Here is a 23,315-nt window from a genome sequence, read left to right on the forward strand (position 1 = left end):
ACACAAATGCATGTTGAGGTTGTCTATGCTGCCAATGCTATTCAGCTGGACACCAGCACTGGATACAGTTCACCACCTCGTAAGGATTCCTGAGAAATGGCACCACAAACAGAAAAATTATTTTAATTAGCGGTGTTTAAATAACAAAAGACCACACTCAGTCCCAGATTGTAATCTACAATTAACTCTAGGTCCTGCAAGAACCTCTTGCTGAGCTCCTGTAGAACAGAGCACTACAAAACATGCTAGTGCTCCTCACCATTCCTGTGACTGCTTCTCACACCACCGACACTGCTCTGCAAGCAGCAACTAAAGCAACCCCCATTTATACTCCACCCTCATGTATGTCCCAAATGAATCCCTGCCCATGCAACAGAACAGATGGGACAGAAAGAAAAACCTCAGGATCACCCATACACAGGTATCATCCATCACAAGGAGACAGCATCCTGCACCCCTATAAAATTCTGCAAAAAAGCTTCTTGCACACATCTCACTGAAACATAACAAATTTGGTTACTCAGGTGTCCCTCTACCCAATCCACCTCAGAACAGTTTTTACATACTAGCATTAGAGGCAGACATATCAAAACCAGGAGCTGTCATTTTCTGAATCTCTACAGCAGCAGCCATCCTTTCTAAAAAAAAAAAAAGAATCTAAGAAAAAATACTTTATCTACAGTTTAAGGCTATAGAGCTGAAACTGTGAATTACTGTACTTCTGTGTCCCAGAACCTAACTGAAATAATGGAAGATAAAGACAATGCTATACCAGAAAACACAACAGTTTTGTAAGTCAGTCCTCAGCTTAGCTGCACTGTCAGATACTGGCTGCTTGTCTTTGTAATTCATGACAACTCTGAGAAGTGTCTGAAAACAGCTACGAAATAGGGTAGGACTTGATGGGTCTTCATCAGCATCACGAAGGCTTCAGGTCTGCAGTTATCATTCAGAAATGAAGCAGTGAGTAGTGAAATAAGTAACTTTTGTTCCTTGCAAACTCAAGTTAAGAAAGAGCACAGGAGCATGAAAAGGTACAGAAAGACAAGGCAGAGCTACGTGAAAAGGGCACTAAAAGCAGAAAATACTCTGAGGTAAACAATAGGCTACTATCTATGTTGTACATTATTGAAACATTCCCTCCCAAGTGCTGGGATCTATGATACTAATTCCAGCTGGAAAAGACTACATTGCTCACAAGTCAGTCTATAGCAAGAACCAAGAAAAGAAGTGTATTTCATAAGAGAACAGAGAAGGGTAGAAAGAAATCCTACTACGAAAGCTGATAAAACACATCCACCTGAATAGGATTATTACTGTACACTAACCCAGAGATGCTTCTGTAAAATCACAGTATGTTCAAAAGCTGAAAATTAGAACGAACAGAGGGCTGGAAAAAACGTGGGTGAAAATGCTGCACATAATTCTCATTTCTTCAAGGAACTGGCAATACTCCTAATCTGTTTCCTTTCGTAATACCAGAACACACACAAACAAGTCAGCTAGGCAGTAAGAAACTGCAAATGCAACTTTTTCAGACAACAGGTAGTTTGCCCTGCAGAAGCTGGTCACAGGATTTTGCCAGTCTTAGAGGCGCAAGATTAAAATGGATGAGAGAATACAACCAACAAGCTTTTTCTATAGCTTAAAAAAAAACACTTTGGAAAGGGCATAAATAACTTCAAACAAGCAAACACCAATTTCAGCAAGTAACAACAAACTTCCTAGATCAGGCTGTTACAAGATCTCACTCATCCAAAACATTTCATTTAAAACTACTGGTTTAGCTGGCTCACTGACCTAAATCAATTAAGCAATTGTTGTATCCTCAATCAAGTTAACAAACCTACCATTTCTGCAGCCAGTCATGTTTTTTTGAGACCATAAACTCATTTAAACACAATACACAGCGTGTTGTAAAAGAAGGCAGAAAGTATTATACATATGGCAAACTAAATATACCTTATGCAAATACACACACTTTTATATGTTAAAGGTGACCTGCAAATCAATTTGTGAAACTTTCATCAACATAAACAATGCATGGTATATTATTTGCCTCATTAGCCAGGCTAAGAGAACAGGTGTATTTTTCTTCTTTTCTTCTTAGGCCTTAAGAAGTAAGAAGAAATACCAAGAGTGATACCCTTGAAATGGGCTGTGCAGTTTGTTTTCAAACAGTGCTTACCTGACCCCTTGTAGGCCGGCTCCAAGCTCCAGCAGGATCCCTGGGTGATGTGATATCACCAGCATGGTGCATGTGTGGGTGTTACATTGGAGCGGGAGCCGGAGGTCCTAGCGGGGCTGGACTTCCCAGAACCTAAGGAAAAGAAATAGTAAGCATTTTGGTTATGTGCTGAATGCTGCTCTCTGCTTAGCCTGGAGAATGAGAGCATTCAGCACAAACACTGGGCTGTCGTCAAATTGATTTGCAGACCACCTTTACATAAGTGACTTTCTGATCATTTGCCACAGATTTCCCTGCCTTTCCACAGGAACAACATGCCTTGAAAGGAGCATTTACAACGCTGTGAAAAATGGGCTTGTCCCACTGGTCTTTGGCTGCACTGCCCCTACACCCTGTGCCAGAGATCTTGCTTCAAGTCTTGTATCAAACCCCTTTATTTCTGCAAGCATCTTACCTCTTCTCTTACTCTAAATATTAACACATCTTGCATCAGGACTGCACTGTTTCCAAGCCTGTCATGGTAAGGAAGAGACGAATACAAAGCCTCATGAAAGAATGGGCTTGGAGAATTCTAACCCCAAATTCTCCCCTTTCAGGTGACCTGGAGAAGAAAATGTGTAATTTTGTCCCTTTGTGTAAAAGAAGCCAAGCTCATTTTGGAATGCATATGAGAGTTATTTGAAGTCACTTGAATACCAAGAAGCTCATTAATGTTTGCAATTTTTTTTTTTAAGTTTTACTGTCAAAGAGCACAACATGTAAGGTAATACACCACAAGAACTGAGTCAGAAATTGAGCAGCTGAGAGGGAAAAAAATAATAATTTAAAAAAAAAAAAAAATCTATCTTAGCAATCCAGGATAGACTTCCTCCCTCCCCAATTACTATCCATCCAGCTTAAATTCCAAATGGAGTCCAGTTCTTCCCACTACTCCCTGTCCCTCCATCCCCCAAGATTCAGCATCTCACAGCATTTTAGTGGGACATGGAAGTTCACAATGCATGTCTCAGGATGCCCCAGGGGCCCCGCAAAAATCACAAAAGGTAGAACATGTCTTCCCTCATATCCCTTCACTGAACAGAAAAGCACAGCTTTATCAACCACTGAAATTGCCCAAAAAAGGTGTAAGCTCAATATTCTACACATTCCACATAATGCACATTTCACAAGTATTCATCAACAGTACAGTCTAGATTACAACATCTGTGCCTGCAGACCAAATGCTCTTTCAAGCAAATATAAGAAAAACAATAAAGTACATTCCAGCTATGCTACCCTCCCTGCAACACATTGTCCAAGTTCCTGCTCAGTGATATTTGCAACTGAAGCAATCCATGACCAATGCAGAGGTCTAAATCTAAAGCTGAGGCTTAGAAGATACTGGTGTCAAAAGCAAGATCACAGGATAAAAGTACTGACTTTTTCTTTCTTTCTATAATATTTTTTTCAGTCCTGAGCCAACTTAAAGGTGATGCTAAAAACTGTACAGAAGCCAAGAACAGCCAGGTTAAGTTCCTACAAGACCCTAAAGCGTCAGAATCATTGAAACAACCAGTTCCTGCTACAGAAGACAGTCACCCAGGTGGTAGCAGATAACCTCAATTCTTATGCCAAGGAAAGTATTTCTGAAAAGTAATGTGATCAAATCACCCTCCAGTTAGGAAAAAAGAAACAGCCTGGCCCTTCTTCTTCAGCAATCCTGCAAGCACACTCAGAAGAGATGCAACCTACTAACCCAGGAAAATCAAAGGTGAAAGATCTGCTGAACTCCAAGCAAACTCCTGTTTAGACAGGGACAGAGACAGCAAGGAACAGAAGAAAAATTAGGTGGCAGCTGCTTATGAAATCAGAGCCTGGGGGCCTTGTAGCCCCCCACGCCATCACTACACACTTGCTCTTTGCATTCTTAAGACTCTCACAAACAATCACAGATGATTAATAACACAACCGTGGCCTGCTTCTGCCTGTGGACAGGAGGAGCACTTTTTAGGTGATGAAACTTTTATCCAATTAAAATTATTTAAACACTAGCATGAGGCACGAAAGGGTGCTGTCTTCAGTGTATCACTGCAGTGTACCATGATTACCAGATATCCCTCTCCAGTTTGTTTTGCCCAGCTGGTAGCTCTCACCTAGCTTTGCTGCACTGTGAGCACAACATCCTGAAAAGACACCGATTGCCTACTCTGTTACAGTATTTCCTACTGTAACAAAAGTAATGCCATTAAAAATCTCATCTTTTCTGTTACTTCCAGTCTCCTAAAATATAAGCTGGCTTGTTTTACTCTTACTACAGAAGGCAATTAAGTGATTCAAACAAATCTTAGGACAACTTATGCTTCAAACCACGGCAGGCAACCATATTTCAGAGGGTTTCTTCCCTGCTTATAAATAATTATCTTGTCAGCCCAACATAAAGCCCTAGGAAGTCTTCTTAAAAGCTTATTTGGCGGCAGTACCCAGTATGAATATTTATTAGTTTGCTATTTATTTCAATTGTGAATTTGGACTGAAAATATTGTCACTGTAAAACATCACCCAGTAATACTCCCTAATAAAAGGCAGCTGCTCTCCTTCATTCATTAATTAATACAAAGAGAGCCTTATTCCAGGAACAGAAAGAGACACATTATACAGTGTAGCTAGTGGTACTGCCCATAACTACATCACCCGTCAGCACAGAAGGAGCTTTTCCAAGCTAAACATTTTGTGGACTATGCAGGCACACAGAGCCATCCTTCAAGTCATAAGAAGCAGGTATTGTCCTGTAACTTCTCTAAAGAATTTGCCTTAATTTAAAATCAAAATAACAGAATGGTTTTTAGTGAAGACTCAAGTCTTCTTGACTTTGGGCAAATCAAATGTTTTTCAACTATGTACATATTAGTTTCAAGTGGAAGCAAGTTTGTTCTTTAAATGTGGAAGACTAAAATATTTAAGATAAAAAAATAAAAATTCCCTCCATTTAATATACAGCGAGATAACTGCTTGTTATCTAAGAAAATAATTAAGTTACTGGGATACCAGAAACTCCTCAAGCTACCAGCAACAGTGAGAATCTGAAGATAACAACCAGAGCCTGCTAACCTCAGGCTCCACAAGCAAGTAACAGCAAAAAGGGTAAAAATTCCTAAAGAATCACTCAAACTTGCAGTTCAAATTGAAGACCCACCCTGATTGATCCCACCTTGTGCCAATCTTTACACAAAACTGAAGCCCTGACAAACCCTCCTTTCACACCTGCTTTAGAAGGTAGAGAACCTTAACAGATGAAAATGGAGCAGAGCATTTACACACTATTATTTATCAAATTATTTAATTAAATCTTAGAACACCTAAGAGCAAACTTTTTATAACCAGAAAAGGTTAGCAAATTGTCCACAATGAAATTATGCATTTGCCTTTAAATAAGAAGAAGTTTTGCTCTTTACAAACAAGAATTTGTTTCTCTTGCGTTTTTGAGACAAGACTCCCTTTCAATAAAAGAATGCTGAGTTTTAGCTGTAGGTTAGAATAATACTTTTTACATCTTTTTCCTAGCAACATCACCCATTGAAGGGAGTTCCTCTGAGCAGCTTTCTCCTAATTCTTGCCCTGGTGCCTGGCTCTTGCTTTTGCCCCACAGTGCTGAAAACCTCTTACAGGGTGTACACGGAAAAACAGGATTAGCAGAAGTTCCTCCTGCTGCCTCTCCTCTTCCTTGGAGGATTATTTTTAGCAAGGTCAGTTCACTCACCATGACTCACAGCATCATCTCATTTACAGCTGCGCCTGCTCATAAAAGGAAGTGGTGACTGCAAAGGAAAATACATGTGGAGCTGCACTGCAGCTAGTGCTTCCCTCCCACCCCAGAGCAGACCTGGTTCTGTGGAGGGATATGCAACATTATGCCTGTAGAAAAGCAGGGGGGTTTTGTAATACCAGACTACTTTTTTAATTCCTTTTTTTCAATGTTTTACTACATTTGGAGACAGATTTACTCCTAACACTTTACAATACCCTCATCAAAACAGGTTTCACAGAAGCCAAATATCCTTCCTAGGCATCTGAGCTCGCCACACATTTAGCTGCAATTCAAGAAAACAGCATGACAAGAACTTTCAGAAAAACTCAGACGTTACATCTCAGCAATGAGGTCACGACAGAGAGCATGATAGAACAGCACCAAACAGTATGCCACAGCATCCCACCCAGTGAAAGGTCCACATGGCATCAGGGTGTATCACAGGGGAGGATTTCACATTGGCACAACAATTCTATGGAAGCAATATCCTTGAACTGGAATGTGCTCCAGTTCAATGAGGAAGACTGGACTTGTGATGAAGGGCTGGATTTGACATCACAAACTCTAGGTTAGCTGCAAGCTTTAAAGCTTATGTTGCACCTCACGTTCTTAATTTTCCAGCTGCAATAGAGCAATATGACTTTTGCTTTCCTCACCAGATTTCAGAGATGACAGGAGACACTGCATCCACCACACACGTAAAACATCAAGCACAACCAAATCTTCGGCTTCACTGAAGTCCCTCACAACCACAGTTAAGACACAAATAGTGTAAACACCAGTCAAGAGTCCATCAGGAACCTCCAGCCATGGCTAGCTGGGAGCTATAGCAACTATGTTGTACTCAGCCTCTCCTAATGCCCAACAGCTTAGACTTCATGCTATGCTAGCAGCAGTGACAGGGCTTTTGGCTAATTTGGAGTACATGAACAGTAAGCTTGAGCTTGCCTAAAATAGTGGAAATGCAACTGTAATCCAGACATACCATCTCTGAAATAGACTTGCAGAAAGTTCCAAACTGCAGAACACAAACCAAACAAGAAGTTCATTATTACCCAGTGCCATGACTTCCTTTGTGTTAGGAAAAACATCTGTGAAATATCCCACTGATCCTGCTGCTAAGAGAAGTGCTGCATTACTGATAAGTCATGCAAAAGGTTTACAGGAAGGCTTAGGTTTTGAGAGGGGGGGAAAATAATTAAAAATTCAGATTTTATATCCTGAAACAAAAGTGGATATTTTGTGGCATTCTTCGTATCATGGCATCTTCCCACTTTACTCACACAAAGATGTCGTCTTTTGGCATGATATGATTTAAACCTTCATCCATTTGGAAGATTTTGTGGAATCGATGATTATACACGTCTGTCACCACCATCTAGAACAGCAAGTGATATTTGCAAAGAGATTATAAAAAAAGCTTGTACAAATTTAGGCAAATTATCTTTACATTCAAGCAAGAGTTTACTCCTATTTTCTTTATCAGAACTTTCAGCACAACAACACCAGCTCCGTTTTCTGTAACAGCATCCAGCAGCTCATCAGCTGCATTTATTAAGATGGATTAGAAAAACAAAGCAAACAACAGACTGATTTTACAGAAGTACTGAGGAGATGCAATTCTAACAGCTGGAAGTCAGCCTGGTGGAAACAAGAGCAAAGATTGCAATATCAAAGTGACAAGAGGCTAAGATTTTAGGCACGGATCACTCACATGTGTAATTAACTGAAATAAACTGAAGTGCTCCAGTGGCATCCTGAAAACACCCCACCAACTACAAAACCACTCCCTTTGAAAAAGCTCATCCGATCCCTTTGTTAAAATGATGTCCAGGAAAAGGTGGACCACAGACACTGAACATCTCTCAGTACTAAGAACCCACACTATCAAAATGTGGGGGGGCTAGCTCTCTGCCCCTCCTCTTAAACATCTGTACTGCAATGGAACTATCAGAATAAACACAGATTGTTTCATGCATCTTTTTATTTTACAATCAAAGAAATTAAACTTGTTAGCATTTTGTTACCATTTCATTAATGCAATTGGCTTATCAACCATCCAAAAGCTAAGCCCTCAAAACACTTCAATAAAAACAAATATTTATCAAAATAACTGTGCTGCATTTATCCTTACATTTTCTGCAGGAACACCAGAGAGTTTGGAGAGTGATTCACACAGATCTGAGATGGCCCCCATCATCGGCACCACGACCCGGTACTAGAGACAAAGGCAAAATAAACACCAGGCAAAATAAACCTGTGCAATGCAGTGTGAGAGAAAATGGAAACACAGCCTTGAATTTATAGGAGTCCTGCTGAGGGTAAGGTCACAGGCACACATTTCAAGGTTTTCTACCTCTAAGCTCTACCTTCCAAAGCAGGGATTTGAAGGGACTGAAAGAGCCTGGAACAGCAGGTCTTGTGCTTTGGTCAGGCTCAGCAATAGTAAAACACACAAAAATACTCACAAACAAACAAACCCTCCTGAGCAGTTCAGACCACTTAAACTTTTATTTCATGAGCAATGTCATCAGATTGTAGCTTATTTCTTTTGAGAGTTCTGTTCTAGATATGCCCTCCGACTGAAATAAATCCCCAGAATAGGATACATCAGGTATTACCTTGCTCTAGGGCTGGCTGGGAGAATTACTTCCCTCACAGCATCCCGTATGGTGTTGCATTTTGGATTTGTGGTTAAAACAGTGTTGTACTGCAGTGATGGTTCAATAATTGCTGAGCAGTGCTTGTGTAGGACCAAGGCTCACTCTTTGTGCCCATTCTGCCCCCTCAGCAGGTAGGCTAGGGGTAGGCATGAATCTAAGAGGGGATGCAGCCAGGACAGTAACCTCAACTGCCCAAAGGGCTATTCCATAATATATCATGTGTTTGGCAATAAAAATTGTGGTAGAGCAAGAAACTATGTTTTTGGCTTCCAAGCTTATTGCTCAGAGACTGGGTGGGCACTGGTCTGCTCATGAGATGGGGCAAGTGATCCTTTGTGTCATTGTCCCACCTCCTCACTTTCCCTTCACCTATTAAACCATTTTTATATCTCAATCCATGTTTTTCTTGCTTTTGTTCTTTCCCCTTTCCACTGGCACAGGGAGCAGTACATGACACCCAGGTAGCCTCATCACAGGAATAGGAAAGACACTTCCAGCTGACCCACGACCCAAACCAAGATTTTACAAAACCACTTGATTTCACTTACACATCCTACCTCAGTCAAAGGTGGACACCAACATTCTTTAGATTACTTGAAAAGTCTAAACTTTAAAACCAAAGAGAAAAGCTCCGATGACTTCAAGAAATTTGTGTCTTCAACATGACTCACCTGGACAGGTCTACACTGCGGGTCTGCATATACCAGGGTCACTTCCATGAGACGATCTCTCCTCAAGGGCAGTGGAAGGGTTAAGTAACAGAATGGATCAAAGGTCACAGAAACTTTGGAGCATTTGGGACAAACAAGGGTAGATTTGAAAAGACCATGGAAAATATCCACAATGATAGAGTCATTCCTCAGCCTATGATTCTCCCAGGCCTCTTTCGCCACCTCCTATAAAAAAATAAATTAAAAATTATTTCTCACAAACACTTTCATGGCATGGCAAGCATGGGGAATTTCCTGCATCAGGGGGAGGAAAGCACCTAAATAAAATTAAGATATGCTGGGCATCCTTTCCATCCCACAGGTACCAGCATTTCTTGGAGAGAAAAAAAGATTAAATAAATATACTACTTGTTGTGGTGTTGCCACATGCATTGTATTATGCAAGAAAAGGCAAAAGACATGAAATTATTGTCTGTTAAGAAAAAACAACAACGAACAACTTTTCACATACACTTCCTAAAAATAATTTTGCATCTGGCTTTTAGAGGCCCCTAAGCATTTTGCTTAATATATTTACTCTGAACTCTGCATTTGTTGGTATGTTGCAGCTGTTTGTACAGAGACAAGGGGTAAAATCCTGATGAGGAGTGCATGAGTTCACTTAGGGGAAGACATTTCCCTGTTCTGTGTCCCATTTTAACATGAGCATGTTTGCCAACTTCAGGGGAACACAGGAGTGCATGCAAGGGGCTCACGTATCAGTGGGTTGGGAAACAAGAGGACAGATAAAAGGCAGGAAGAAAAAAAAGGAACAGAAGAGATTTCTCTGGCCTCAGTAAGGAATGGCATTAGAGGACTACTTTTCTCTGTTTAGGTAGAGTGGGTAACTACAGCCAAATATGCTTCAAGTTTAAATTAAATAAAATGTCAAGTTGCTTTAATATCAGTGCACCTATCTCCATGGCATCAGAAAGGAGAAAATTCAAGTCAAGGCTCTAAGGAGACACAGGTAGTTCACCAGACACTAGGAATTTATCAAGATCCATGGTTATAGCAAGTCACTTATACCTTTTGTTCTCTCCTTCTCTTGACCAGTGCTTTCATGCACCCTATTCAGCCTGCGTTTGTATCTAGCTCATGGATTCCACTTGTCTAGAGACCATGAGGGGGCACACAAGAAGTGTGGCCTAAAAGCTCCTTTCACTTGACACTTCGCTGTCTATGAGTGGGACACCAGAATGGCTGCTTACAAGTCATGCCCAGGGCACATGTCCAGACACTTATTTGAGGGACACCCTGACATCCCAGTCCCACCCAAGTCCACAATCAAGTAGGATGGCCTGCACTGTAAGCACTCTCCTTAAACTAATGCAAAAAGCTGCTGCTCAATCTACCTGGAAGAAGAAGGTGGCCCTGAATAGTCAGGAGGAAAGGTTATGATAGTAACTACAGACTACTTTTAGGTAGCTGTTATGTCACAAGACCAAGCTTCCTTCCTTTCCACCACAGAACGATGCCAGTACTGAGCCATAAGCACATCTTCCTGCACAGCAGCACAAGAACAGACATTCTGCTGTGAGGCAGAGCAGTAGCTACATGCCATGAAGAGTCAGCTGAGCCATAAAGCACAACAGGGTTCTCCCCTCCCAGGTACACTGCTTTGTAGGGAGGATGTTTTGGGGCCTGTAAGTAAGAAGGCCCAGAAGTGTCATAAAACCCAATTAAACTCCCTTGAAAGTACAACCTGCCCTCCCCCTGCCCCCCCAAGTAAAGGGCACCATACCGAATCAGGTCTGCCATTGGCATCCTTCAGCTCCAAGTAGGGCTTCTTCTTCACTCTGTTCAAATCCTCATGCAAGCCATCTAGAAGGAAAGCCAAGAGCTCCTGGGAATCTTGCTGCTGATATCCTGAAAACTGAGGAGCAAATCGGCCAACCTGTGTCTGAAACATGAAGGTAAGAGTCAGAGGAGGGTGAGCATTACCTGTGTGTAAGAGACAAGAATAAAGACATTCATGTTCTATCCTTTGCAGAGGTCAACTCCATAGTATCTCATGTCAGCAGCAGACCACAGCAAACTGGACACTAACACACTTTTACTGATGTCCACTTGAGATTCACTTAATTCTTCTGAACAGTTTACTGAGCAGTGGATGATGTGACAGCAACTCCAAGTCACAGAAATAAAACATCATCTCATTTCAGAACTACCTATGACTTTACAGAGCACAGATTTCTGTAGCCCATAAGACTCTTCCTCCTGATCTCAAAAGCACTCACCCTCAACTTCAAGACTGTACCATGCAAAACCTGAGCAGCAACAGGATGGACATTTACATATCAGGTCACTGCTTATTTCATGCATTTGGGACGTCATTCTTCCTCAGTCTACCAAGACTGCACTACAGAAGCAAACTCTTAGTGTTCCTTGGGTACTTTAGTTACCTTGCTCTGCACTGGAGCATTTTGCATTATATTTAAAACAAGAGACATAGTTAGTTTTTCTGGGGTTCATATACAACTGCTACCTCACAGTATTTCAGCTGAGAGTAGCTCTTTACACTGAAGCATTTGGAACACTACATCAATAAATAACATCACAGATGCATTTTGCTCTCCACTTTATAATTTCATATTTTAAATGTACAACTTGCACATCTTTTCTCACTGATTAAAGTTCACAGCTGGCAATTCACACAACATTGCAAAGATCATTTTGATGAATCTGTAAACAGCTCTCAGGCTGGAAGGTCATTTACTAAGTAAGGCTTTTAATATTAAAGAGCAGTAAGCAGCTCCAGGGTATGACACTAGTCACTGGCAAGTTCCTCCCTGTACCCTGGAAAACATTTACATAAAGCATGAAGCAACACTGAAGTAACTCTGCCATTACTGCTTCGTAGCACCAAAACATGTGGAAGGCACAGTAGTTTTCACTGTTTCTTCTGTCAAAGAACACAGAGTACTTACTTTAAACATACGTGGGGCCACATGAGACTGTCTCCCAGACCACATCTGCTTAATGAGCTCTGCATAGGCTTCTGCAATTTCTCCTCTCATTCCCAGTGGATTGTTCTGATTTATTTCAGCTTCATATTTATCTTCCAGGAAGTAGTCGGTCAGAGGAGGGGTATTGCTGAGACACTGAAAAAGCATTAAGAAAATTAATTTACTGCACAGGACAATAAATCTGTGTGATAATGAAAAAACAAACCGAATTTTCACATCAGAACATGCACTAAGTTATTAAAAAAAACAGTGTACATATTTAGTAAAAAAAGAAAAAATCTATTGGGGGAGTGTGATACTGCAACCATTGCACCTCAGAGCACAGTCTAACTAGAAAAGAAACACCACCAAACAGCACAGCCTGCAGAAGTCTATCAGCTAACTTCGGAAACACTTCCTCTTGCAGGTGCCATGCTGACTTCTCTCCTACACAATGTATTTGCCCTTAAGTGTAAGCTTTCCCTCTGGAGCAGGTTCTACTGGTCTATCTAGTTTAAGGCATAAGGCTCACTGGTCTGCAGCTCCTTGCTTCTTCAGAAATTTCTTTAACATTGGCATTCACATTTATCACCTTCTGTTCCTTTGGTGTAGAGGAATTTTAAGCATTCATTTAATGTTACTGTATTTAATAGTTCAGGAAAGCAAATAACAAACAACCTTCTGAAAAAAAACAAACAGACTTTTGGAAGGAGGAGATCTGCTCTTGGTATTATGCCTCTCCACAGGTTTTTACTTTGGACTCCAGCTTCCACTGATACTTCAATTTGAGTAGAGACTCCTGGTGTAATGCTGAAGCCTGGCAAAAACCCTTACAAGTGCCAGAAAATACTACCATCACAGTCCTGCCAACACTCACCAATTCCTATAATTACTGTACATAGACCTGTTTTTCCACACACTACTGAGGTTGTAGGGCAGGCTACCTCACCAATGCACTACACAGAAATCTGGACAGAGCAGGTCAGTAAAGTCTTTAGAGATGTTACCTTAATATTCTCAAGTCTACATCCCATATTCACTCTCTAACATTGAAATCCTAATACCAGCAACAGTTACAGTAACAGAGGTTCTTGTTCCTCCTTGAAGTGAAACACATGCTATACTCTGTCCTACAAAGAAGCAAAAGCCATTAAAAAGAATCCCTATCAAAAGGTTAGCAAAGTTTAAAGGCAGGAAGGATACCCCCCATATCTATTCTCCCATTTACACACTTCTTACCAGCATATCATGGTAATGTTTTAATAAATCCTGGGAAAACACTGTAAACCAAGTAAACGAGCACAGGAAGGAGTTACCCTAATGCAGTAATTCAAAGACTCAAAGCTTATAGCAAGAAGCAACACTGGGATCAGTAATGTCAAACTTGGTTGTGTGAACAAGAGAGCCAAGAGTGAGATATGATTAAAATTCCTAGGGATATAAGGCACTGTAGGACCAAGAACATACTGAACTGGGCTCTTTCTGAATGCCTGGAGATTCAGGAGCCACAGCAGATGCCTGTGCAGTGCTACAACCACACGTAGACACACAAATCTTCCAGCACAGATGTACAGAGCAATCTGGAAAGAGTCAGGAAAGCGTAATTCAATTCTCAGGCCAATGCCACTTTCACAGCCTTGATGATACCTTGTGGAATTTATTTCCTATCACATTTTTTCAGTTCCAATGTCCAGGTGTTAGTGCTTTTCTGCAGGCAAATTACATTGGAGTGCTTCTAGACTGCTATTGTTTGACACCAGCCTCTCACTGGGAGACTCTTGCTTCCAAAAATTAAGGCAGAAATCTGCATTTCAAAGATTAAGGTCTAGAAAATTGAAGCCTAATGGTAAGTAGAAGAAAGAAACTGGTCCTTAACATTACTAGTTTGCAATGTAATTTAAAGTTACCATGATACAACTGAAAATAAAGCTATGTCAAACAAAACAACGAGGCAGTCTAAGTTCAGACTGGTATCCTGAATACCACATGCATAATGCATTGTAGTTATTTTAAAACCTGTTCTAGCCTTCAGAGCTACCACACTGTGACAGAAACAATTTCATAGCACTTGCACCACACTATAAGGTTGCCTATTGCTTAATCCAAGTTCCTACAAGTTGGCTCATATTTAGTTTTAATTTCTTAGCAAACTATCCCTAATAAGTTTCTGTATTTTTTAAATTGAACCAAATAAACCTAAGAGAGAAAGTTAACAACTATACTAATAATTAGCTTTGCATAACTGTTACTTAGCACTTCATACAATGATGTGAACCCTTCCTGTGGTTTTTCACACTCTTATACTTTCAACAATCTTTAAACATGGACCCCAGAACTGAATCCACTGACCTGTTCATACCACGTGGCCCACACAAGTTCAACCTCCTTCATGCCAACCCATTTTTGTCAGAGTTCAGCACTGAGACCTTACATGACAGTTTGGCATCTGTTTGGTATGACTTCCTTCACAGTCTTTTCTGAAACCATGTGTTTCAGACCCAGTCCTTCATACTACACCATGTTTTACAGTAATAACATGGTTGGTTTGGTTGTGGGTTTTTTTTTTCATTCCAGGTGCAGTCTCCTCATTGGATCACATTAAAACATGCTCTTCTTTCCACAGATTTTAATCCACAATCTCTGCCAGACTGCTCTTTTATTTAATTCTAAAGAGGGCTCTTTCCAGTTCTTACCTGTAATGCAGAATTCATGAAGCAGGTATTGCCAAGGTTACTAAGCCCACAGAGTCCAGGCTGTGACAGGGGAGCACTGTCCCTGCAGCTGTAAGAGTTACAGACAAATCCAGAACCTCTGGAAGAAAGACAACACAGTGAACTCCATAATGAGTTTACCAAGTCTCAACACTGTTTAAGAGCCACATCAAATATGAGTCAAAAACTGTTTTAATGAAACTGTTTAACCAGCCCACATGTTTCTGCTGCTTCATAGTGGCTCAGTTTGAATACCACAAACATGAAGTATTTGTGCTAACTTTGGGAACATTAATCATGTCACAAGCTATTATTAATTTATGGCTCATAACACATTATTTTCCTCTGTCCACAAGTACACAGCACACTATCCTAATGCAGCAAGAATCTATAAGAGTCTCTATGATTTACTGTAAGAACTAATAAGAAAATAATGATCTTTACCTGCAAAGGCTTCTTACCACAATGGGAGATGAAAAAAAGAAGATAATCCCTTCCCTCATACCCCCAATCCCCTCAGAACCAGGCAATGCCCTAGGAGTTAGTAAGCTCTGAAACATGCACTGCTTTTGCAAGTGAGCATGAAATAGCAGAATGCAGCAGCTTCAAAAGCAAAGTTTGATAAACAGGTATACAAGAGTAGCAGAACTCCTCAAAAGGCACCACAACACTCCTTTTCTCTGCAGGCAAGGATGCACGGGATTATTCACATGAAGGACAAGGAAACAAAAAGAACATTCCTGCTCTTACCCCCTGCCCATCTGGGAGCTGTTCAGTCCATAGGAGTTACTGCTATCACCGTTAGTAATGACAGAAGTGGCAGACACTGAGGAATAAGAACTTGTTGATGATTTTGAAGAGGTAGTAAAGTTTCTGCTAGTTGCAGTGCTTGATCTGGGAGAAAGGAAAAAGAAGTAGAAACAGTGCTACTACTTTTTTCACCCCCAGCCCCACCTCCCACAAAACTCCAAGGAGTAGCCACGTTACAGTCAGTTACCCCACACAGAATTCACTGGTTTGATCTGTGCAGTCATGCTTCCAAACACTTGTCTGGAACAGAAACTTCAGGAAAAAAGTACCAGAAGCAGGATCAACAATTCTTGCTTAAAGCAAAATCTGGGTCCCAGGCTGCAATAAGTAGGCAATTCAGATGGCATGAGTGGCAGGGAAGCAAGCTTTAAGTTTATGAGTATACCATCTTGAAACAAGCAAGCAAAAAAATCCCAATCTTAAGACAACAAAACTCTTGCCCTATGTTCAAAGTGACAAAGTCAGTCCTTTGCTACTTGAAACACAAATCACTCACTCAAACAGAGTGCTAATTAGTAAGAGGATAACCAGGGTGAGCACAAGACAATTTGTTACTGAGCCTAGTTGATACAACTATGGTGCTTGGAGACAAGACACACTGCTATGTACATGTGGTATGTATAACAATCCTCAGCATTTTGAGACTGGAGATAGTGAAATGGATTTTTAAAGCTCCTAAGCCTCGAGTCTATCTAGTTGTGAATCCCAGGCTATTCCACACTAATACTCTCCTGGTCCACAAAAGAAGAACAACACAATGCTACAAAAGATCAACAAGGCATTAAAATTCAACAGTGTTCTGTCCCAGACAGCTGTGGCTCCACAACAACATACACCCACAAGACAGTACTACATAAACTTAAAGAAACTATTTTGATACTGATTCATTTCTCTATAGCAAGACCTAACTGAAAAATTGAACCTTCTCTCCAACTTTGCCTGAGTAAGCATGCAAACCTATGGAAAATGTTGCAGGACACCAAGAGCCACACAAGAGTGGCTGATAGACACAAAGTACAGCAGTGCCCCTGCAGAGCACAGTGCCCTCAAGCTTTAGCTTGTTCTTACATCTCTTTTAATGCAACCCCAATTCTCAAATGATACAAACTAAAAATGTATATTCATAGCTCAGGTGCTACTAAGAAAACAGTTCTGGAATACCTCTGTGGAGCAAAAACCAAACGACAAAGAAAAGCCACAATGGCCAAGCAGAGGCGGAATAGCTGGAGATACATATATATGAAAATAGAAGTAAAATCATTACAGAAGGAAGCAAGTTATGACAGGAGCTTCCAGATGAAAATGCAACCTCAAACACAGCCTAAACTACCAGCCAGCAAAACCAGAAAGCATACTGGAAAGTATATTAACAAGCATGAGCAGGTCTACTGAAAAAGACAACCATATCTGGGACAATACACAGCCTTCTGGTCATTACATGCTGGAGGTGGAACTCCTCAAGATTACTTGGACACCAAGACACAATCCATGAGAGAACAAGTGGGTCTACACTAAACAATTATCAGACTCATGGTCCACATGTGGGAGTTTCAAAGGTCAAAAATAAAATAACAATAGCCTGTAAATCCATTAAGAACACCTGTAAAAAGTTTGAAATTAAATTATCTAGAAGCAAAGAAGGGCAATCTAGAAAATGCAAGACTTGAAAACGTAGCATCTCTGCTCGGTATGTTTGACCTCAGAGAGAGAACAGAGCAAGATATTCAGAAAAAAAAATGAAGATAATCAACAAGGAGAGAAGAAGAGAACAACCTCTTAAGGGATCTTAACATTTCCAATAGAAGCACAGAGGCAGTGCATAATCAAGGCAACTGAAATTCCAAAAAGCAATTCAAAAGTACCCCTCACACACTAAAAAACTAAGAACTCTGGGGGAAGATAAAAAATGGATCAGAAGGCACAGATTAGAGAAGTCACAGAGTGGGGAAAGGTCTACCTACAAAGCCATCAAGGATCTTGAGAGAATTCCTGATAGAAAATTGGGAAGGATCACCTAAGTAAAACAAAGACGGAGGTGCCAACAACTTCCCAAGTGGGGACAAAAAGAAATAAAAAACTACACACACAAAAAACCAAACAATTGGGAAGGCAAAAATTCTAAGCACCACTACATTTTAGAAGTTACTCATCCACCTGTAGTAACTGAAGCAAGACTGAAGATTTACTAAGCACAGCTACTCCCTCTCATTTCACAAGATGGTCACAAAGGTAGCTGTGATTCCAGGTGAAAGGCACAGATAACAGAAAAGAAGAATATTTTTCTCTGAAAGCTTCCCATTTTAAGCCCAGGAAACCACTGTTAATGACCCCACAACACTGTAGGCTCTTAAGGAAACTGCTTCATCTGCATACAGTGGTGACAGCAGAAATCCTGGATGCCAAGAACTTATCCCCAATGCCCCAAGAGGAGTTTCTGTGGAACATGCAGACTTTGACCAGTCAAAGCCAACTGCCCCCTCCACTGCTGTCTCTCACAGTGTGACTTTCGCTCCATCGGCAATGGAGGCTCTAATACCTTGCTTTGAGGTAAGATATAAACATTATTTCTTCTTGTAAGTTCATGACTTAAAACATTCAAAAATGTTCTGGGCCTACTCAGTGGGTTACCACTGAAACTACTTTGTTTGCTTAGTTTGCTCTTTGTAGGCACAACAGACACAGGACTGGAAGATACCAAGCTCCTGCAGCTTCCCTTTGATCACCACTGCAATGCTCCTGACAAGGACGAACACGTTCAGTTACATCTTCACCCACAAAATCTAGACAGGAGTAAACTACAGCAGAGAAAGACTTTCTCTAACCATGCCACCGTTTTAACTGTTAAGAGTTCTAGGAGGATGGGTTCTAATCCATCTAACCATTTCTCAAGGCCGCTACAGGAGCTCATTCAAGAGACTGAAGCAGGACTGGAATCGCATCCTAGGATTTATTTAGGGCTCACATTCTTCATCCTCACACACACAATTTCATGTTTCACAATACTGATGCACATTGCCCCCCGTCTGCCAATTAGAGAGAGACATTTCATGTCTTGCTAAACAACCCTTCAAAAACCCACACAAATGGCAAATGAGGAGAAATTTGGAGACTTGCAGCATAGAGGACAAAGTTAGACTATCCTAGTACAGAAACTGTGAGGCATATGGCTGATAAGTAGAAAAACTGCTTAGTTCAACAGCTTGAAAAAATATTCTAAAAGGCTTTTAAGTGATTGGAAGACAGAGATAGGAAAAGTATTTCAGTTCAGAGCATACAGTAGGTTTAGTCCTCCTCCTTTAAACTACCAATACAAATAAACATTTAAAATACTACGACAAAAAGTTTTAGTGAAAACAAGAAAAGCTAGAACTTAGCTTTTAATTTCAGTTAATTGGCAAAGCAGAGGCTATAATGGATCTGTATTTAGAAAGTTATTTCATGCAAAAGCCTCCTTAACTTATCTTACATACTCAATGCTACTCTGAAAGCTTGGCATATGCTCCAAACTCAAACACTTGAAAACCATGGAATAAAGATGCACCAACAAAATATTTAGTCCAGTTGCTGAAGAGGTCCTCCAAAATCATCAGCACACAAGAAATTTGGAGATGATCAGTTTTCAGTATGAAAAAGCATTTAATTATGGCATCGTGTACCTAAAAAACACGTATCAACCACTGAGGTCTCAAAATTGTGTAGTAACTTCTGACTTCGAATATCACTGAATGTTGTGTTAGGTTGGAGAGATGCCCACATCACAACAGGGTAGTTAAAAGGCTTTTCTTGTGTTACAAGATGGGTGAACTAAGCAATAATTCCTCAACATTTTTACTAAGGGTACCAGATGGAGGGGAAAAACACAAAAAAACAATGACATCCAGCAAGCATACAGTGCCATCAGTAACAGAAAAGCAGGAAGAGTAAACAGCAAAAAAATTGTAGCAGCAACTAAAGAACCAAAAAGTACTTTACTGCTGTGTATTGCAAAGGGAGGCAGACACTAAAGAACAACTTCACTCCCATTCTCAAATACAATACCTGATAGGAGAAGTGCCATCTTTCTAAATCTGACACAATTTCTTGTTCTCTTGTGATAAGAAAATGATACCCAGGACAAAAAAGTGTGTGCCAGAACTGAGCTAGAACTCTGATAGCTCAGGATATTATTTTGAGAGTCTTGTAAGTAACAATTAAAAAGGACTAAATTCCACATTTATTGATATAACCTCCCTTCAGAAACAAAGCATGCCTCCAATTCTGAATTTCCTAGAGTAAGTATAATCCATTTTCTCTTCTGTAACATTGTCTAGCAGTAAAAGCAGATGCAAACTACAAGAAGAAATTATTTTGTTCCTTAATGAGTATCATCATTTGACTCGGGTTCAACAGCAGCAAATTAATAGCCAGCAGTGGCCAAGCATATGCTGAAACTACCACCCAAGGCCTGATAAGGAGTTTAAGAGCATTTTTTCTGTAAAATGTCAGCCAGCTTGATGGCTGGGGAAACATGAGAAATGCCAAACATGTGGAAAAGTGGTTTCCCTAGTAGAAGCCAGAAAGCAAGCAACAAGCAGCAAATGATGGGGAAAAATGCTCACTACTGGGAACCCACCCACCTTGTGCACACATATTCTATGAGTAGGGAATGACATTAACTACCAGCTTTTCAAGACCTCTTTTGGCACACAGGCAGCAATGCAAATGCTCACCAACAGCAGAGAGCTCTACATCCCATTTCTTTATCCCATCAAAACTCTAAATATGGAAAAACTCTCTTGTAAGCTTTTAGTATTGAAGTGATGAGGCCAAAGAAAGAACTCCAAATATAAAGTTCCCGTGGGCTTGGCTAAACATTATTTTCTCCAGCTGAGAAACAGAACATGGGAGAACAACGTTTGCCTGAGACAGGATTAAAATTTGGAGCTACTCAACTTTCTTCCAAACCATACCTCAGCACAAAGCATTTGCAGTTATTTCTGACACTAGCTGCAGCTAGGAGGTCTCAGATTCTGAAAAACTTAAAAATGTAAGTTTATTTAGAAAACATAACAACACCACAGTCTTGCTTAGCCTCACAAAAGTAGTTTTCAAGGTGACAGTCTCACATCTCCTCCTTAGCCATGCTGCCAATGCAGCTTCCAACTCACTTCTGGTATCAGCATTGCCTTCCAAAAAGCATCAGTTGCTTCCTACAGACAAGAACCTCCTTTACCTAAATAATTAGTTTCTGTAATATTTATACAGAAAACATTCCCCTGAACACCTTATCAGTGCACCTGATAAGACACTCTCACTCTTCTGGGCTGGGAACTTTTTATCTTCCCTCTGGCTACTCTTCTCTTCTGCCTCTCTCACCAGTTCTGTCTGGTTCAATTGCTCACAATCACCCACAGATTTTGCATGTATAAACAGTCCCTATGAGTTTGTACTACACTTATTCATCTGCAGCCCTAAACACATAATATTGATTTAATGCAAAAACGTATCTGCACATCCCCATGGAAAGACAAACCCCACCCAACCCAGTAACAAGATTATGAACCCTACACTCCAGGTCAGCGAGTCTTTTACCAGCTCATAGAAACAGTTAAAATGCAGCAACATTTTATTGCAGCACAGACAGGGAAACTTTCCAGAAAAAAAAAGAAAAAAGACCAAAACACAACCTCAAAATTATCAACTCAGAATATAGTCTAAGTCACAGAGTACACTTTCACTTGATAATTGTCTGCTGAGATACCTGGCAAATGAAAGAATCTAAAAAAGCAGCTAAGTTATTTAATTATACAGAAAAATTTTATTAATTAATTTATTTATTGAATTCCTGCTCTCCAAGGGAAAAAAAATGTTGCTCCAAAATCAACTTATATAAAAGACTCAGCCTGAGATTAGTAAGAAATGTTTGCACTTTGCTTTGCTATATTGTGACTTCATAGGGAAGTGGAATTTATACAGTGTATTCAAACCTAAATATGTAGCTACCCTTAAGAGAAGAATGCCTTGAAAAAATTACAGATTCTCAATGAAACATGAGAACTAGCTGAAGAGTATTCAAACATTAAATTACCAAGTACAGAGTATCAAGTATTTATGCATTTATATGAAAGGCAGGCTAAACAAGGGAAAGAAAACAAGTAAACTTCAGAACAGTGTATGACTGATGTGAAAGGAAAATGGAGAGCAATTATAAATGCATTAATACAGTGCAATGCCAGCAGTTCAATACAGTTAAGTTGAATTTCGCTTACTCAGAATATAATAACAAAAAAAGCTTTGTTACTTCTTTTTTCAAATAAAAATTCCTTAAAAATAGATGAAAAAAGCTTTGTGAAATAACCCTTGAAAGAGCAGCAGAAAGAAAATACATACAAATTATTCAGGCTCGGCTGTCACCAGCCTACACACACTTGACAAGAGTGATGACACGCAACAGAGTAAGCACCAAAAAGTAGTAGAAAATTATCCCTGGACCATCAGTGTATATTCAACATAAATATCTAGACTCAGCCGTCTTTGGAAGAGTCTGAACTCAACTTTTTCCTCCTTCCATTTCAAACACAGAAAGAAGTTTAAGGTCCAGTTTTTTTACCCAATTGCCTTACACACCACAGCCACCTTCGGCATAGGAAGATACAGCATTAGTTCAGCAGGGCTTGCTATAACCCAAAGATGTTGAAGTTCACTGCTTTATAAGAGACAGCCCTTGTCCTGGCCACTGAAAAAGGTCCTTCTTATCTGATCAGCAGTTTGCGCACTGATCCGCACACACTGACGTTCAACCCTGAAGAGGCAGTGTCCAGTTTCTTCCTCCTCTCTTTGTCTTGCCAAACTCTGGTTTTGAAGAGTTATTTTGCATTTAACCCACAGGACTAAGTAACAGCACAAGAGTCAGTGAGCAGAACTTGCTGAACCAGTGCACCCAACTGTGTAAGGAAGACACGCTCAGATTCTTAAGTAAGAGAGATACGGGTGAGGAAATGGCCAAGACAAAGTACAAAGTAACAGATATTCCTGTATGTATGACTTAATACAACTCTTTCAGCCACCATTATCAGCAACAAGTCAAACAATTTCACAAGTTTTACATTATAATAAGCAAATGTTTATTTCTAGATCATTAGAAAACACTAACCTGCAAACTGCTAACCATCGGTAGAGGTTTTAATTAAAAATCTTTACATATTAGACTAGCTGCTGCAAAACGACAAGACTGAGGCCTGGGAATGCCACAGGACTTCTTTTTAGCTTTGCTTCAAGTGAAAACAAAAGGTTATGTCTTGCACGGTTGCCTCTCTAGTACTGACTGTCAAGCAGTACTCCATTATGTACACGATGTGAACACTCAGATGCTTTTCACATGGTTCCCTTACAGAACATTCACTGTAATCCTATGGACATTCTCCTGGTCAGTTTAGCAGTATGGTTCCTTAGAAGCAGAAAACTGCTTCAAAACAGGCTTCACTGACCTATTTGATCCATTCTTCAAGCTTAACACTAGTAA

At 40.2% G+C, this 23,315-nt stretch overlaps 1 protein-coding gene across 3 annotated transcripts in view; it reads right to left on the minus strand.

Annotated features, from left to right (window-relative positions):
• USP4 (ubiquitin specific peptidase 4) overlaps positions 1 to 23,315 on the minus strand; it is a 38,408-nt gene that overhangs the window by 9,069 nt on the left and 6,024 nt on the right. Inside the window, exons 7-14 of one of the 3 annotated variants that reach the window (XM_051627345.1) lie at positions 15,755 to 15,898; positions 14,987 to 15,104; positions 12,276 to 12,449; positions 11,090 to 11,248; positions 9,307 to 9,531; positions 8,107 to 8,190; positions 7,256 to 7,350; positions 2,205 to 2,320 (exon numbers count right to left, since the gene is read on the minus strand). In XM_051627345.1, the coding sequence (XP_051483305.1) occupies positions 2,296 to 2,320; positions 7,256 to 7,350; positions 8,107 to 8,190; positions 9,307 to 9,531; positions 11,090 to 11,248; positions 12,276 to 12,449; positions 14,987 to 15,104; positions 15,755 to 15,898 (1,024 nt within the window). In that variant the 3' untranslated portion in view covers positions 2,205 to 2,295. Of the gene's footprint in view, positions 1 to 2,204; positions 2,321 to 7,255; positions 7,351 to 8,106; positions 8,191 to 9,306; positions 9,532 to 11,089; positions 11,249 to 12,275; positions 12,450 to 14,986; positions 15,105 to 15,754; positions 15,899 to 23,315 lie in introns of those variants that run through there. The other 2 variants (XM_051627343.1, XM_051627344.1) reach the window with 2 other exon arrangements.

This window comes from Apus apus, chromosome 9 (assembly GCF_020740795.1).
Source record: "Apus apus isolate bApuApu2 chromosome 9, bApuApu2.pri.cur, whole genome shotgun sequence".
In the NCBI taxonomy this organism is placed as follows: Eukaryota; Metazoa; Chordata; class Aves; order Apodiformes; family Apodidae; genus Apus; species Apus apus.